This window comes from Cryptotermes secundus, unplaced genomic scaffold, assembly GCF_002891405.2.
Source record: "Cryptotermes secundus unplaced genomic scaffold, Csec_1.0 scaffold322, whole genome shotgun sequence".
Classification (NCBI taxonomy): Eukaryota; Metazoa; Arthropoda; class Insecta; order Blattodea; family Kalotermitidae; genus Cryptotermes; species Cryptotermes secundus.
In genome coordinates this window covers 1,025,048-1,042,557 of record NW_019740657.1, presented here as the reverse complement: position 1 = coordinate 1,042,557, position 17,510 = coordinate 1,025,048, and the positions used below count along the sequence as shown (strand labels likewise).

General features: G+C 38.6%; 1 protein-coding gene across 1 annotated transcript in view; it reads right to left on the bottom strand.

Annotated features, from left to right (window-relative positions):
* Positions 1 to 3,946: 3,946 nt before the first annotated feature.
* LOC111872447 (D-beta-hydroxybutyrate dehydrogenase, mitochondrial) overlaps positions 3,947 to 17,510 on the bottom strand; it is a 71,601-nt gene continuing 58,037 nt past the window's right edge. Inside the window, exons 2-4 of the mRNA XM_023866381.2 lie at positions 16,399 to 16,551; positions 14,274 to 14,472; positions 3,947 to 4,543 (exon numbers count right to left, since the gene is read on the bottom strand). Of these exons, the coding sequence (XP_023722149.1) occupies positions 4,294 to 4,543; positions 14,274 to 14,472; positions 16,399 to 16,551 (602 nt within the window). The 3' untranslated portion in view covers positions 3,947 to 4,293. The remainder of the gene's footprint in view (positions 4,544 to 14,273; positions 14,473 to 16,398; positions 16,552 to 17,510) is intronic.

Genomic DNA, 17,510 nt, shown 5'->3' with positions numbered 1-17,510 from the left:
ATACAGTAGAACTTGGTTATAACGTCATCAAAGGGACCTAAAAATAGTGTCGTTATAAACGAATGTCGTTGTAACCGAAATGGGCACTTCCACAGTAGCCTTATGTTAGTCACGTAAAAATCTACCAAAAACCGAGTTAAAATGTTGCATTTTTTTAGTGAAATACGTAGTTAAGTACACTCTAACGTAACATTAACGTGGAATTGCCCAAATGTGTAATATCAAAGACATATTACAGCGCTTTTCACTGACAATACACTCAATATTTCACGAATCACTTTAACTTTCTCTTCAATGCTTAAAACTTTCCTTTTCATTGCCATGTTTTCGCTACTGCACTTCTCTGGGTTTAGGCAGGAACACTATGGGGTAAGTCCTGTTAGGACTGAGGTCCTGTTAGACGAGATTCTAGGAAAGGAATGCAGTTAACAACCTGCCGCGTCCTCTTGCACTATTCACGCAGTCCCACCCCACACCCTTGTTTTCGCATAAAACCCACGCTCCTCTTGCAGCCCTCAGTCGTATTCTTCCAGGACAGTCACGTCAGCAAGTAGAGAAAGTGAGGGTGGGCAGACACATCGAACTTTCCCACGATATCAGAGAATTTCAGGAATGAAAATGACGTTACATACGAGGTTGATGCATTTGTGCATGTCGTACTAAGAAAGGTATAAAAACAGTTGCTTTATGAGGAATTAGTTCGTACCATTGAATATTTGACGCAATAGACAAGGTGTCGCAGAAACCGATGTTGCTATAACCAAGTTTTACTGTATATGTATATATATATATAACTTTCAATGTTCATTATATTTGTTCAGTTAATTTATTATTTTGGCCACATTATTATGTTTAGTGGGGACACGCGGTAGCGTACTGGTTAAGGCACTATGCTACAAGGCAGAAGGTCGCGGGTTCAAATATCGATGAGGTCACTGAATTTTTTTCAAATGTCCTAATCCTTCCGGCCGCACTATGGCCCTGGGGTTCACTCAGCCTCTAACAGAAATGACTACCAGGAATTAAATAAATAATTTTCCTGGGGAGTAAAGCGCGGCCGGCGCATAAGGCTAACAACCTTACCGCAATCTTTGAGCCGATTGTCTAGATAGTGTGGGACCCTTAACGCCTCACAACCCTATGGGCCTTCATGGCCTGTTACAGGGATAGCTTTACTTTTTTACTCTGTATTATGTTTAGTATTGAATTTGGAAACATGAGCATGTTTCAGATCATGATGTTTGTCAGAGTTCTGCAATTATTTTATTGCTTTTCATATAATATTAATTGCAATCTTAATCTTGTTAACAAGAGTGCGTATCAGATTCTCGAGTTTCATTATACTACTGAAATTAATAACCAATGGAAACCTCAGTAGTATTACTCCCTATACATGATTTATAACACATTAATGTAACTGAAAAGCTATGTTTTGTGTAGCTTTCAAGTATAAGTTGTAAGCAAATTTATGATGTTGAATACAAGTATCTCTGATGGAAACAGAATTTTCTTTCAAGCTTACCCACCATCAGCTTTCCTAAACTCAAGTATTCTATATATGTTATAGTTCAAATATCCATTGCGTTTCAGTAAAGGGGTGTTGAATTGATGTGGATGAAACGTTCTTCTTTTACAGGCACTGGTAAGAAACTTTCTCCCGATAAAAAATGTTGCAACCTGATATCTTGTACTGCAGAGGTTCTTACACCGTTGTGTCTTTTTCTGTTTTCGAACTGAGTTTGATATCATTTAACTCATGCCCCTCCAGATGGTTTTGAGTGAAGTGATATTAAACTAAGTTCAAAAAAAAAAACAATGAAGTTGTTGTGGATCCAAATTCGAGACTGAAAATCAAAAGACATTGCTTAAATGTTCCGAGACTTGCGAAAAGTGTTTTACAGCCATTACATTAGTATGTCAACACCTGGACAGGCAACTAGGTTAAGAATGTTGATGATCAGCATTTATGCGTAATCACATAAGTAAGAAGCTCTACTAACGGGGCCACTGGAGTATGGTAATATTATTAAATACGCAGCGATGAGATACCATGGGCCCACCCACAACCACAGGGAATAGCCAATTAGAATATAACTTTGGGAATTGAGAATGAAATGAGGAGTTAACCTCCCTCTTTCGTCAACAGCCAATTCAGCAAGTTAAAGACATAAATTACTGAATTTAGGAGACTTGGGATCTGATCTCAAACATAATATTCAGTTGTCAGCTGGAGGCTCTAGTCGAGATGGGCCTTACGAGCGGTGGAAGTTGGCCTGCTTCTTTTATTTCAAGTAAGTCACGTTTACTCATATAAGCCATGTTGTTAAATATTATTGTTGATAAAAGTGTTGTGGGAAATATCGAAAGCAAACTCCAGTGTGCTTGGCAAGCCCTTAGGGGAGAATAATTATGTACCAAGTAATTGCCTAGGAAGATAGTCCGGCAATATGGNATGTCAGGGGGTAGTTCCCACTATAGAGATGACAGACGATAGGTAGAGGCGGGGCAGACCCGGCACGCCCGCTCTACGCCAATAATAAGAGGTGACAAGGATGAAAGGGCCAGCCACAGTGAACGCTCGACTACCGCGCTACCGGCCCTTAGTATTTTCACCAAACTTCGTACGATATAAAATAGATGGTGGCAGCTTTATGAGAGAAGGAAACCCAGAAACAGGAGAATCCTAGCTGAGGGTAAGCCAGGATTATTGTGTTAACTCCTTGAAGCGTAAGCTGTGGTGGCAAGGAGGGGTACCTCCACGCCCCCCTGCACCACGGCGTTACAGAAGTAATAACATCTGCCGTATAAGAGGCCAGGGTTGCAACATTAGTTATCGGGAGAAAGTTTCTCACCAGTGACTGTAAAATATGGACATTTCATTTACATCAATTATTATTTCTAGCTATTCGTGTGAACCAGCGATTCTTTGGGAGGGAGCAGTACAAAAAAAGCTGGTGGTATGATAGCATGCTTTCTTACCGACAGGGCAGGTGGTATGATAGCATACAGTCTTACCGACCGAGCTCTCGGCACTGGCGGCAGCCATTTTGTATCTATAGAGTTGCATCCGGACACTGTGGCATCAGTGATGCTTCATGACGTCACGGCGGTTATGTTGCCCGCCAATAGCACTGAGTTGCACCCCTGTGCCTGATGCCCGATACCTGATGCTCCCGATCTCTCCCATCTGGACCCCTGTCATCACAGCATAAGTAAAGAGACTACAGCGCCGTCAAGTGTAGTTGGAGTGGGTAACTATTTGTTTCATGTCTTGGTACCACAGGGAGTATTGCTTCTCTCCATGTATGATTTCATTCAAGCTACTTCTCTGGTTCAAGGCCTCATATGTGATCGCTTCACTATTTCTTAGCTCTCACAGATGGTTGTGCTTGGATTATGAACGCCTTCTGAAACTGGCATAGTTGTCCGGAGATCGGGGCTAGCTCTGTCTATTGGACCCAACTGAGTACGTTTTGCCTGAGGACGGGGACAGAATCCAGTCCCCGAAACGTGTTTTTTAAAAGAAACATGACGTTTTTTTAAGAACAGACAAGATTATGGATAATGTCCAACAACATATTAATTGTAACAATTTACCATCGCCACAAACTTTTAGATCTTAATAGATCTGTTACCCTGTAACGTTGGCCATGATTCTCAGGTTAGCCAACATTGACGCAATAATATACTTCTTGGCATACTAAGAGCTGATTATGAATACTGCATGTAATACATCACTTCCAGAGTACTCTCCAATAAAAAGTGCCTGGTGATTAAATACTAAGGACCGAAAGGGGGCTTATAGTTTTAGTAGGTGGAAAGTAGCATCGATATATATTGGCTACACTGGCGTTTACAAAACAGTGTGGGAGCTGTTGCACGTGTCAAACGACAGAAAATTGTGCATTAGTTTGGTGGTAAATTTCGAGTACGAAATACTTGCGGGTGCAGATTAACAAGTTTGTTTATTATTTTTTTTACAAAAATGCTTTATTTCATGTAGATTCTTTATGTTAGTACAATCTAATAAATCACATGTGTTCTAACCTTGTATGGAGGTTAAGTAAATTGTACATTACTGTGAATAAAAGCTATAACATTAAGTGGAATTATTATTATGTGTAATAAATGGACAAAATAATGTTTCGACTCTAAGCGGTGGAAGTTATAGACCATCAGATCTGTCACAGGAATTCCTCATCTGGTGGACTAAACTTGCAGTAAGTTGTTACATGTTTGTCTTTTTAGAGGATGACTATGAGTCTGAAACGCTCTGATTAACTTAAATACGATTTATGCCATCTGTAAAGGTTTTATTTGTGCAGACATTATTTTATTCTTCATAATTAACAAATTATGATTCAAAGAATTAAGTCTGCTCCGTGGCAGAAGTTGATAATTTTGTTTTGGAGATTTAGAGAGCAAAGCTTCCTCAATTATCCTCATTGCTTGTGGTGGTAAGATTGATGGGTTGTAGTCTAGATAGCTGTTTGCTGGATGTTGAATCTCCAAAGCAGTGTGACCTTCAGGGGTTTCAGGCTCACTGAAATAGAAATGTAAGGCACTATTAATAATTAATTAATGTATCTCCACGCCAGTTTATACGCCTGTTCTATTTGTGTCAGACTGTAGCAGTTAATATAGGATTTGTTACCATAGTTGGTAACAAGTTACAAGGCAAAAATTCTGCCAAAAAAAATGGTTAATATATTCTGATTTGACAGTACCATCACTAGAGAAAGATAATGTTATACTTGGGTTCAGGAACCATCTTTAGACATTCCTTAAAGCTGGAACAAGGTATCACTGTGTATGTTTTAAAATAGTTCACTCAGTATAAAACAAAAATGTATTCTAGTACTTTGGTCAGAATTGGGATTATCTGGTGTTTCTGGCAATCATAAGAGAAGGTAATATGTTTTCTCGAACAGTTTACTAATACTAATGTTTAAATAAAACAAAAACCTGTTATTTCCATTAAATTTCTACATTAAACACAACAGTACAAATGCAAATATAGCAAAGTAATTCGGTCTTCTTAGTGTGTGCATTTCAGAATCTCTTAACCTTCACACTGCAGTATATACTGGTAATGAAAACAACTTAATCTTCAACACACATGACAAAACGTTTGGTTCAAACACTGTACCTACAATCTTCTCCATCTGTCAAACAAAATCCTTAAGTCACCACTCAAATACATGTTTTCTGGAGTCGTTACTCACTATGATGTTCATTTATCAACATATGTGGATCAAACACCAAATTTAAAAGCTATATTCCCAAACAATCAACAAATATCTACATTTATTTATTTCCAAAGATAGCCACTGTTCTGACACATCCTGATACTAAACAGGGGCCCCAGCAAAGAGGCATAAGTGGTGCAAACTGTCTAACCAAAACTAAATATACCAAACACTCAAGAAAATTAATCCAGTATATCCATGAGTAAGCCAATCACAGTGGCTGTGCAGTCTAAGGCATGAAATGTCTTCACCCACTTGAACACTCAGAGCATGGGTTTGAATCCCACACAAGACATGGATGTCTGTGTTTATTCTGTGTTTTTGTTAGGCAGTGGCCTTGCGACGGACTGATCCCCCATCCAAGTAGTCTTACCAACTGTCTTATATTAAGAAACTGAAGTGAAATGCAGCATTTTGCGGATTCCCTATTATCCAGGTGGGAGCAACAAGAATAAAAGAAGAGGATCCACGAGTAAGAATTAAAAATCTGATGTGTAAACCACCACAGTCATCACACCAGAACCTCATTCAAAGATGTTCGAAAAGATCAGTAATTACTATTGCTGCCATGAGTCAAATTACATTTAATGTCGTATCAGACCAAAATGTCATTCACATATTGCAAATTAACTGCATTTGGGGATCCCTTGGGAGTATCCTGATAGGGTTAAATTCTTAAGAAATTACATCTTCTTTATTGTTGCCATATATTATTTTATTGACTCCATATTGGCATGAAACCTCTAGGATCATCAGAATGTCCCACAAACTGGTTAAAATTGTAATCTTCAGTCACTCGAAACATCTATCCAGTTTCCAAAGAAAATAAGGATAAACATAATGTTATATTTTAGCGTCCTGTTGCACTGATTTTCATCCATTATATGTATACAGTGGCCGTCTTGTAGTGCACTCAATTTCACCTGTCACTTCACAACATGTTTCGGCAACATAGTGCCATCATCAGGTGTCCCAATTATGTCAATCTATTGCATTGCCTGCCCTCACATGTCTTCACAACACCATTTAAAAAGTCCGTATTTGTCAACTATGATAAATTTACACTTGCTAAAACTTGTTAAGATAATTCATCTTATTTGTCTTAATTAAAACTTGCATGTGGTTCGTTCACTACAGGGTCGCTCTTCTTATTTTCTGTGTAAACCGCATCTTGTGATGTGTGTTCCCTTCTTAGCTGCGAGTGTTGTAATGATTACAACACTCGCAGCACTCACCCCGTAGTGAAAGAACCACATGCAAGTTTTAATTAAGACAAATAAGATGAATTATCTTAACAAGTTTTAGCAAGTGTAAATTTATCATAGTTGACAAATACGGACTTTTTAAATACTTTTTAATTGGTGTTGTGAAGACATGTGAGGGCAGGCAATGCAATAGATTGACGTAATTGGGACACCTGATGATGGCACTATGTTGCCGAAACATTTTGTGAAGTGACAGGTGAAACTGAGTGCACTACAAGACGGCCACTGTATACATATAATGAAGGATAAACATGTACACAACTCAGCTGTTTAGGAAACACACAGTCGTCTCACATGGTCACTACAACATAAATTACATCAATTAAAAGCCAATACTAATTTATCAGTGTGTATTTTACTGCTGCTAAACAGTATTAAATTTTAAACTTGGTTACGATGGTGATATACGTGACCTTAATATGGAGCATAAGGAGATTATGGGTACACAAGGTGAAGATTTTTCCTTGTCATAATGAATAAGTACACTTTACTGAACTGTAGATGAAAACAAAACAAACTCCGTGGCTTGAGTCTGCAAGCAAACTATACCGACTGTGGTCTAGTGGTCAGAGCTCCTGGCTACAGAGCCAGAGGTCCGGGTTCGATTCCTGGTGCTACTTGATTTTCTGAGAAGTAGTGGGTCTGGAACGGCATCCACACAGCCTTGTGAGGTCAACTGAGGAGCCATTTCAAGGAAAGAGTGGCTCCAGTTTAGAAAACCGAAATTAACGGCCGTGGGGATTGGTTGCACTGACCACACGACACCCTCTATCTGCTAAAGTTGGCACTAACTTGCCGATAAGTGGCAGTTGCTCAGCCGGTACAGAACTGTAGTCACACACTTTAATATTCCACAGCTGCTTTTACAGTTGTAACATTTCATTTCTGTATACATCGATGGTGCAACAAGTGAGTGTTCTGATGGCCCTGCCTGTAGGCATTGGAGCTTGGTGGATGACTCTGTGTAAGTTTCTTTGTGCCTGTGTAACTGAAATATCTCCTGTGTCTGAAGGCTCCTACTTTCTGATTGTTTTAACATATCACATCCATTAGAGTGAGTCTAGTCACTTTCTTATTGGATGCTAATTTGAGGGTGTGTGTAGACCTGTCTTTGTCCCATATTGGAGTATCCAGACCACTGTTAACATCAGAATGTTTTGCTGTTGTTGTTTATGGATATTCTGCCACTGAACTCTTATGTCACATTACCTAGAAAATATCTCTGGAAAAGCTGTTATGTCTTGAATTACAATGTAAAGTGGTCCTTCTCATTGTCACTTTTTGTATGTATTATTATAAGACTTGCAGCTGTCTGCATTGCAATCAGGGGCCTGAGCAACCGGAGAAAGAATGTGTGGGTATCGTATAAAATGAAGATGTGGCTATTTGGATCTTAAAGCCTGAACTCTAGTGTAAGACGGCTGAAGGCTTACAGTATTTTCATTTCCTCAGGGTTCATTTCAGTTGAGTAGTGAAGTAAATGGCTGGTGAAGCCATTCGCGTGTGCACTGCAAGAGGCACTTTGGAAAATTATGACACTTGTTTCGCTTGATCTCTGCCCAGGATTTGAATCTGATCCTCCAAAGCTTGGTCAATCCAAATTGGTCAGCTACAGCATGTAAAATATGTCAGATTTATACAGCCGAGTAAGCTGCCAGCAATTTGCACTCTGTCTTGCAGTTTTAATTTCAGAAAACTTTCATCCTCCATTTCAGTTCACAAAATTATGATAAAAATAAATATTTCTGTGTGGTTCACAGTGAAGTGTACTTTATGTTTCATTTTAAATACATTTTCTGACAAATTAAGTAACTCTGACTTTTTATAAAATTTAAATGGGTAGGCAAATGTAATTCTGCAAATCTGGCTATGACAACAGTAGAAAAAAAATGGATAAATAGATAGAATACGAGGAATCTTCTCAGGGATAATTCAGCATCAAATTACTTACTTCTTCTGGGAAGCTTATGGTACGAGGACTACCCAGAAAGCAATGCAGCATTTCTTTTAGTTCACAGTTTGTTTTATTAAAATTTCAAATATGTCACATTGCTACCTGAATTCTTAGCTACCTAAACCTATTTCTCAACGTACTGTCCTTCAAAATATATGGTCCTTTGCCACCAAGATGAGCCTATACGCCTTTGCGGTACCACCGTGCAGGTCTCTGTTGCAACCAGCTCTTTACCTTAGAAATGACTTCCTTCACCACCACCATTTCCAAAGTAAAAGGCTGACTGTGACAGAGACCTGCAGAGTGGTCCTGTGAAGGTACAGGCTCTCGCATCTCAGTGCTGTATGGCCATAGATTTGGAAGGAGACTATTTTGAGAAATAGGCTTAAGTAGCTATGTAGCAATGTGGCATATTTGAGGTTTTAATAAAATAAATTGTGATTGAGCAAAAATTTATTGCATTATTTATTAGGCAACCCTCATAGATATGTCAACAATAATACACTAAAAATACTGGAAGGAAATACTCATAGGTGTATGGAGTGCTTCACACTGAAGATTTATTGGCAAGGGAAGAAATTATTTTGCTGTAATTTTTTCTAGTATCTGCAAGAATTTATCCTTATTCATTTTTAAATGAGTAAGAAATCTGCCTTAGAATTCATATACATTTTTCTGTGCATCCCTGGGTCATATTTGCTTTCTGGAAAATGCCTTGTGTTTTCAAGTTTTGTGAAAATGAAGAACACTGCAATTGGGATTGCACTTGATAGTGATGCGGTGAAAGGATACATTTTACAATGAAGTTTGTTTCAGTCCAATGAGACATATAATGCTTCCACCACATTAGCACTTAGTTACCCAACATGTTTCGATTCATAATGAATCATCATCAGAGGTATGCCTCTAGGATCAGGAATCCGCTAATATGTAAAAGTTTTTAAGAGTAGAAACACTTAAAACATTTATGATGCCCACTATATGTAGAACTATGTACTAGAAGAAAAAACATTGTTTACTATAACAGATATGTAGACGATATAATCATAATCTATAATCAAACAAAAATAACACCCCAATACATCCTTAAACAATTCAATGCGCAAAATAAAGCTTTACAATTCACAATAAATGAGGAAATAAACAAACAAATAACCTACCTAGACTTAAATCTTACTAATGAAAAAGGACAAATAAACATGGAAATATAAAGAAAACCCACATCAACAGACGTAACAATAAATAACAAATCATGTCACCCCAAAGAACAAAAATTAGCAGCACATAAAAACTGGATACATAGGCTGCTTACACTACCACTTGAAGAAACAGCAAAAAACAAAGAATTAAATACTATTATCAACATCGCACTAAATAATGGATATAGAAAAGAAGATATCACACAAATCTACAATAAACTTAAACAAAAATAAGTAACCCAATCAATAAAGACAAAAAAGAACAAAAATTGGTCACCTACACATACACAGGAAATTACACATGGAAAGTTACAAAATTATTTGGGAATACTAACACAAAGATAGCCTTTAAAACTAATCATACAATAGGGTAATTAATACATGAAAAACAAAACATTAACCCTTACGAGCAAAGTGGAATATACAAACTAACATGCCAAAGCTGCCAACAGGTATACATAGGCCAAACGGGAAGGAAACTATCAACACGATACAATGAACACATAAGAAATATAAGATTAAACAAAGACAAATCAGCTTTTGCCCAACACATATTAAACACATGCCACCAATACGGACCGATAACAACAGTTATGGAAATCCTCGAAAAAGCTAAAAAGGGTAACGTAATGAAAATAAAAGAAGAATTCCAAATATATTACTATAACAAACACAATAAACTGATAGATGAACAAAAACAAATAAAAGAGACCAATAACCAACAAAACATGTTTGACCTTATAATACAATATCTGAACACACCCACTCCGTCACAGACACAAGAAATTTAAACTACATGACACAGCACTCTTCAAACAGCACACGCAGTACAGCACGCATACAAACCACACCGTTAATAACAAGAACACGCCACCAAGGGATAGATGACAATTCCTCTACTAAGGAAGATAAAACCAACCCACACTGATTCATGAATAAAAACTCTTATCTTAAAATAAGTTTATACACACACTCATAAACATAATTTTAACGTAAGGAAGGCTGCTGTGGTGAAACAAATTGAATTTTTTATAAAATACAGTGGAACATTTTTAATGTTATATTTTAGCGTCCTGTTGCACTGATTTAAGTCCATGATTTATTTAATCCGTCTTGCAGTGCATACACTCATTTAACTCCTTCTCTCCCTCGCACTACATGTTTCGGCATAATAATGCCATCTTCAGGTGCTTACTTATCCACGTCAAACCAGTTCATTGCATGCCATGTTCACACATTAAAATAACTAAAATATGTATCTATCATATACATTGTCAAACGTTAAAATATTAAAATTGTTCAGACACACACACATACCCAGGAAGCCCAACAGTATAGCACACGCAGTCGCAGGAGCACGACACAACAAAAGCACAACACACAAGATAGTGAAGGAGTGCTCCAACAAAGGAGAATGGGCGTGACTGACGTAGTGAGGGGCGACGTAGCGATGTGGTATACTGAACAATTTTAATATTTTAACGTTTGACAATGTATATGATAGATACATATTTTAGTTACTTTAATGTGTGAACATGGCATGCAATGAACTGGTTTGACGTGGTTAAGTAAGCACCTGAAGATGGCATTATTATGCCGAAACATGTAGTGCGAGGGAGAGAAGGAGTTAAATGAGTGTATGCACTGCAAGACGGATTAAATAAATCATGGAACATTTTTAATTATCCATTAGGGAAGTGATTGCAACTATGCCACTTCTAAGTAATACAACTCAAAAACGTTATTATAAAAAAATATTTTTACGTCAACAACTGTACGATAAAAATCAACAACTACATATAGTGAGCATCATAAATGTTTTAAGTGTTTGTACTCTTAAAAACTTTTACGTATTAGCGGATTCCTGATCATAGAGGCATACCTCTGATGATGATTCATTATGAATCGAAACATGTTGGGTAACTAAGTGCTTAAGTGGTGGAAGCATTATATGTCACATTTGACTTAAACAGACTTAACTGTAAACATGATAGTGTGACGGACCAGAATGAAACAAATTAAAAAAAAAATGGATACAGTTTACTGTAAAATATAATTATTCTTAAACATCAAATAACACTCCTTATGAATGTGACACATTTAATTTTACATGTTAAGGAACTGTTTCTAGGCATATTAACTTAGTAACATGTGGTTTCTACTGAGAATATAATGTATGCAATACAGTCTTGGGACACAGCTAAACGGTTGTGTTTTGTGGTTATTTACTGTTATAGATTGAATGACAGTATGCAGTAAGTAAACTGCTCAGCCTGGCACATGTGTTCTCATACATTGACAGAATTTGTAACTTGCATAATTCACATGTATCTTCGTTTGAGCACACCTATCTTGTGAGGTGCTTGTCTTATATTCGTTAAAGGTATCGTATTGGGGGCACTTGGTAGTGTAGTTGGTTGAGGCACTATGCTACAGCCTTAAAGGTCACGGGTTCAATTCCCGATGAAGTCACTGGATTTTTCAATTGACCTAATTCTTCCAGCTGCACTATGGCCCCAGTGTCAACTCAGCTTCTAACAAGAAGTATCAGGAATCTTCCTGGGCATAAGACTGAGAACCTCACTATGATCTGTGAGCTGAATGTATAGGAAATGTGGGAGCCTCAAAGCCTCAAAACCCTATGAGCCTCCATGGCTTGTTATAGGGATAGCTTTACTTTTTTTTAACCTTTTAAAGATATATTTTTTGGAAAAATAAAATGTATTTTTGCTGAAAGACTCAGAACTGAGAGATGGAACAAAACACTGTCCATGCAGAAGAAATGGCAGCTAGAATGATCATTGACGTTTTTAGATGTTATGTAAGACTGCCCATTTACTTTGTAATTTGTAGGACTAAATATTTTTGTGGCCACAAATAATATTCTTACTGCTTTGCTGATTATTTTAAATTTTGGTTCTGTTGGGGGCTGTCAGCAATTCATGTCTGTTCACTTCATAACTCAGAAAGTTCACTGTATGGAAGCAGTAGTTTGGGATCTTCAGAATCACCTGTGTTTTTTAGTTCTGGTCTCATAGTTAATGTTTCCTTTCTCATAACATCTTGCATGCAAGACTGTATTTATATATCTTTATTGTTTGTGCTTGCATTGTAAGATGCAAATTTGGATCCTCTGCTTTATTATTTTAAACTACCTTTGATTTCCCTTCTATTTGCTGTAAATCTGTTAATGCACTGTCTGCTGTTTGAGGAGTGGGTTTGATAATTATTCTCTTTTTAAACTGTGAGTGAAGTTAATCAATTATGAGGATTGGAACTTTAATAGTGGCAACACTGCTGTAGAGACGCCATGCAACGGAACCAAATAATGTTGCTTATACCACACGTTAGTTACATACCTACCTTACCTCAGAGCAAATGGACTCTCCTTTCCCACATCACACGCATGAGCAGTGACGAGAAGAACAGAGCCTCATGTTAGCTGGCGGTCTAATGTAGTGTTGTCACGATGTTTTCGAAACAGGAACAACGGAGTTGGATAAAGATTCGATGTGCCAGAGGCCGTACAGCACGACAGTGTCGTCAAGGTCTTCAAGAGCTTGCGGGGAATCTGCATTGCCTTACAGAACAGTGGCAAGGTGGGTAAATGCTTTCAATGAGGGACGCCAAAATGTGGCAGACATGCGTCGGCCAGGTCGTCCTAGTATCAGTGAAGAAGTGTATGTACTTTCCGCATTACTGGAGAGTGATTGACGCCATACGATTCGTCAGCTGGCCCAAGAGACAGGATTAGCACATATGACTGTGCTTCACATTCTGAAGGAACGCCTGGGCATGTGAAAAATTGCATCACGATGGGTTCTGCATGATTTGACGGAAATACAGAAATGGCTACAATACAAGCTGCTCGTAACCACTTGGAGCGCTATGAGCGCGAAGGAGAGGCTTTCTTACGCTGGATGAGACATGGACAAAATCATACGAGCCACAAATGAAACACCAATCAAACAAATGGTGTCATTATGGGTCACCACGAAAACCAAAAGTTCGTCAGAACCCCAGCAATGTGAAAGTTATGGTGATTCTTGTGTACGACTGTGATGGTGTTATCCTAATGCATACCGTTCCCCGACAGCAGACCGTCAATGTGCAGTATTACTGTTCATTTTTGGAACACAACCTGCGACCAGCTTTGAGAAAGAAGCGGTGACACTTTCTGCAGAACCCACCCATCATTTTGCAGGACAATGTTTGGCCCATGCAGCGCAAGCTGTGGCTGATTTGTTCAGTCGATGGGGCTGGGAAGTGCTGTACCATCCACCATATTACCCGGACTTAAGCCCTCGTGACTTCGACTTGATTCCTAAGATGAAGGAACCACTTCGTGGCATTCGCGTCAGAACTGTTCCAGAGATTCTTCAGGCAGTAGACCGCTCCATTCGAACTATCAACACAACAGGCGCTACTAAAGGTATCCTACAACTTCCACATCGCTGGCAGTGGGTTGTACACAATTCTGGTGACTACACTGAAGGACAGTAAAACTTCGAAACATGCATCTATTTTGTATCAGTTGTAAATAAATAGTTGCCACTATTAAAGTTCCAACCCTTGTACTTGTTAGTATAACACATGCATTACTTACTTAATTCGTGGTGGTGCAAATACTTTGTCTGATGCCACACCATTTGGCTGCAGGATAATGACATGAATGCCATGTGGTGCCAACTCACGACATAAAGCCATACTTGCTCCTTCAACTGCAAACCGTGCTGCTGTATAGGCAACCAGTCCACTACCTGGACTGTTGGAGTGACTGCTTGCCCCCATGTTGATTAGCCGACCTGCAAACAGTCACATTCTCACAGTTTCTGAAACGTAGTTGTATGTTGTAACTGAAGACCAACTGAAGGCATAACTGAAATTCAGTGTCGAAGTGGAACTGCATGACAGTGATGTGTTTAATAAAACTAGTTTATTTTAAATTGTAGTTTACTGGGATATAACAACCAAGTAGTCTTGTAATTGGTTACCATTCAAGGTTGAAATGAAAATGGAAAGAGCAAATTCCTCTTAAAGATTGTTAACCACATACACGACTATACTACTTATCCACCCGGAACAGAACAAATTCAATTGCCATACATGCACAGTTAAGTTTTTTATTTTTATATATATTTATATATTTATTTATATATATATTTTTATTTTTATTTTTGTGAAGAGGAAACATTACTGAAGAGAGCCGTCTTCTGGGATGTGGAGCTGTGTAGATATTGTGTTAACCGACATTTCGGAGGAACGTATCACCTCCATCTTCAGCAGGTGCTGACTGTCAGCACATGCTCATACTGGTTCCTCGCTCATAGATTTTCTTTTTTCTTCTACCCTGGAGATGGAGGTGATACGTTCCCCCGAAGCATCGGTTAACACAATATCTACACGGCGCCACATCCCAGAAGACGACTTTCTTCATAGTCACCACCGTGAAAACCTCAAATCTGACACAGGAAACATTAATATCTGTTGCACGTAGTATGTAAACAGTGAACACTTTCTGGGCAATCAGGTGAACGCTTCATTTATCATGTGAAGTATATAAACAGCTGCCTATCAGCAAAAGCACTGAAATGGGAAGCAGGATTTAGTCACCCTTTCAAAAAAAAAATTCATACACCCGTGTTTAAAAATATGTCTTTCATTTACATATTTAATTCCTTGTATCTGACGTTCAGAATATAACAATTACTTACTGGTAAATTCATTGTTAAGTCAGAGATGATGAAGATTTAAAGTTAGGTCTCACTAAAGTGTACTTATATTATTATTATTGTCTTTGATAACAGTGATGCAGATAATGCATAAAACAAGTACTTATCATGAATACAACGCAAAATTCTAATTCAGGGTTTACAAATGATGTAAATAATGTGTGTATACTTGTATGGTTGAAGTTTGAAGTAGATATAACTGTCTTTAGTTTTTGTACATTCATTGTGCAGAGTGCATAACATGAAACAGTGGAGGGATGACATGTTTCCAGCTACCCATTTCATCTCCAAAATTACTGAAGGGATCTAGATTAAAGTTGGCATTTGCAAGTGACACTAAAAGTTGTCGGTTAAATTTAATTTTGTTTTGTATTTGTCCAATATACACAAAGTGCAAATCAGCGTTTTGTCAGTTTTCCGAGAAATGCCTAATCATACAATGAATCATTGCATGACACAGATTTTCTGCAGGCAAATTTGATGTTCTTCATGTGAAGTCAGGCTGGCTCATGATACAAGAATTCACCTCATGGGGGAGGGGGGATGTCTAGAAAACTCACTGCAGATCTAATTAAGATGTGTAACTTTTATTTTAAACACTTCCCAATACGGTATATATTCAGTGGTTATGGGGACCCTACACATTGTTACTCTGATTACTATCTGTTCATTGTTGGTTTCTTGCTTGGTCTCGTATTCTTCGTAAGATCATTTAATTTACTTGTGTTGGTCCTTCTCTTAGTTAATAACTTGCTTATTATATACACCCTTTGTTTGATACAGTGCTGTGAAATAAGAAATAGTTTAAGTAAAGCTATATGGAATGTTAACAGCTAGAATATATAGTTGTTGATGACGTATGTCAGAAAAGGGGGCACAGGATCAATGCCCCCCTCCCCCACCCTAAACTCAAGTTCAGTCATATTGAATAAATCCTGATGTCTGGGTCTGAATTAGGTGGGATGTTCTTATCTTGGCCTACATAATATATAGACTTACCGCTCTTGTTCTTGAGGAGAGGCATGAATGTTCTAGCAGTCCTCAGGGTCCCTGTCACGTTGTACTTGAGCATTGCATCCCAGTGGGAGCTCTCCTGGTTCTCCAATCGTCCTTTGCAGCACAGGCATGCGGTATTCAACACGGCCCACAAACCTGACAAGGCGTAAAAGTTACAGTAATGTAAATAGAGATCTGTTTCCACTGCTTGGCATACACAGGCTGTGTCTGAAGCATCCCTGAGAAGGCAGGATTAGAACCTCCATACAGGAGATCACAATGAACACCACAGGACTCTTTTTCCTGTAAGGTTGCCTACTCAAGGTATGACATAACCTCAAAGATGTTTTAAATAATTAGAATATATCAGTTGCTGCTGCTGCGATGGCTCGGATCCGATCCCAGGTCAGATCACATAGGATTTGTGGTGGACAAAGTGGCACTGCGACGGGTTTCCTCTGAGTACTTTGGTTTGCCCTCCAAATTCTCATTCCACTAACTTCTCCACATTAATTAATCATTCAGTCATTCGATACTATACAGTCTTGATACTGACAGCGTCGTTGAATGAACTCCATAAATAACAAATTATCATAATTGTTTACAGAACTTACTGGTAGTCCGGAAACCTGAAGAGATATAAGAGAGAAGGACCGGCTCTGTTGTCTAGTGGTCAGAGTTCCTGCCTACAGATTCAGAGGTCCCGGGTTCGATTCGCGGCGCTACCAGAGTTTCTGAGAAGTAGTGGGTCTGGAACGGGGTCACTCAGTCTCGTGAGGATAACCAAGAAGCTGTCTCAAGAAAATAGCGGCTCCGGTCTACAAACCCGAGATTAACGGCCGTGGGGATCGGTTGCGTTGACCACGTGACCCCCTCTATCCGCAAAAGTTGGCACTAACTTCGCCGACAAGCGGCGGTCGCTCGGTCGGTATACTTCGCTTGCGGACTACAGGCCACGGAGTTTTTTTTTTTGTTTATATAGGAGAGAAGTGTTAAATGAATTATAAAGAAGTAAGAGTGTGGGGATGTGGTGGACTGGACTTATCTGGCACAGGATAGGGTACAGTGGCTGTCATCTGAAAACATGGCAATGAATCTAAAGGTACCATGAAAGC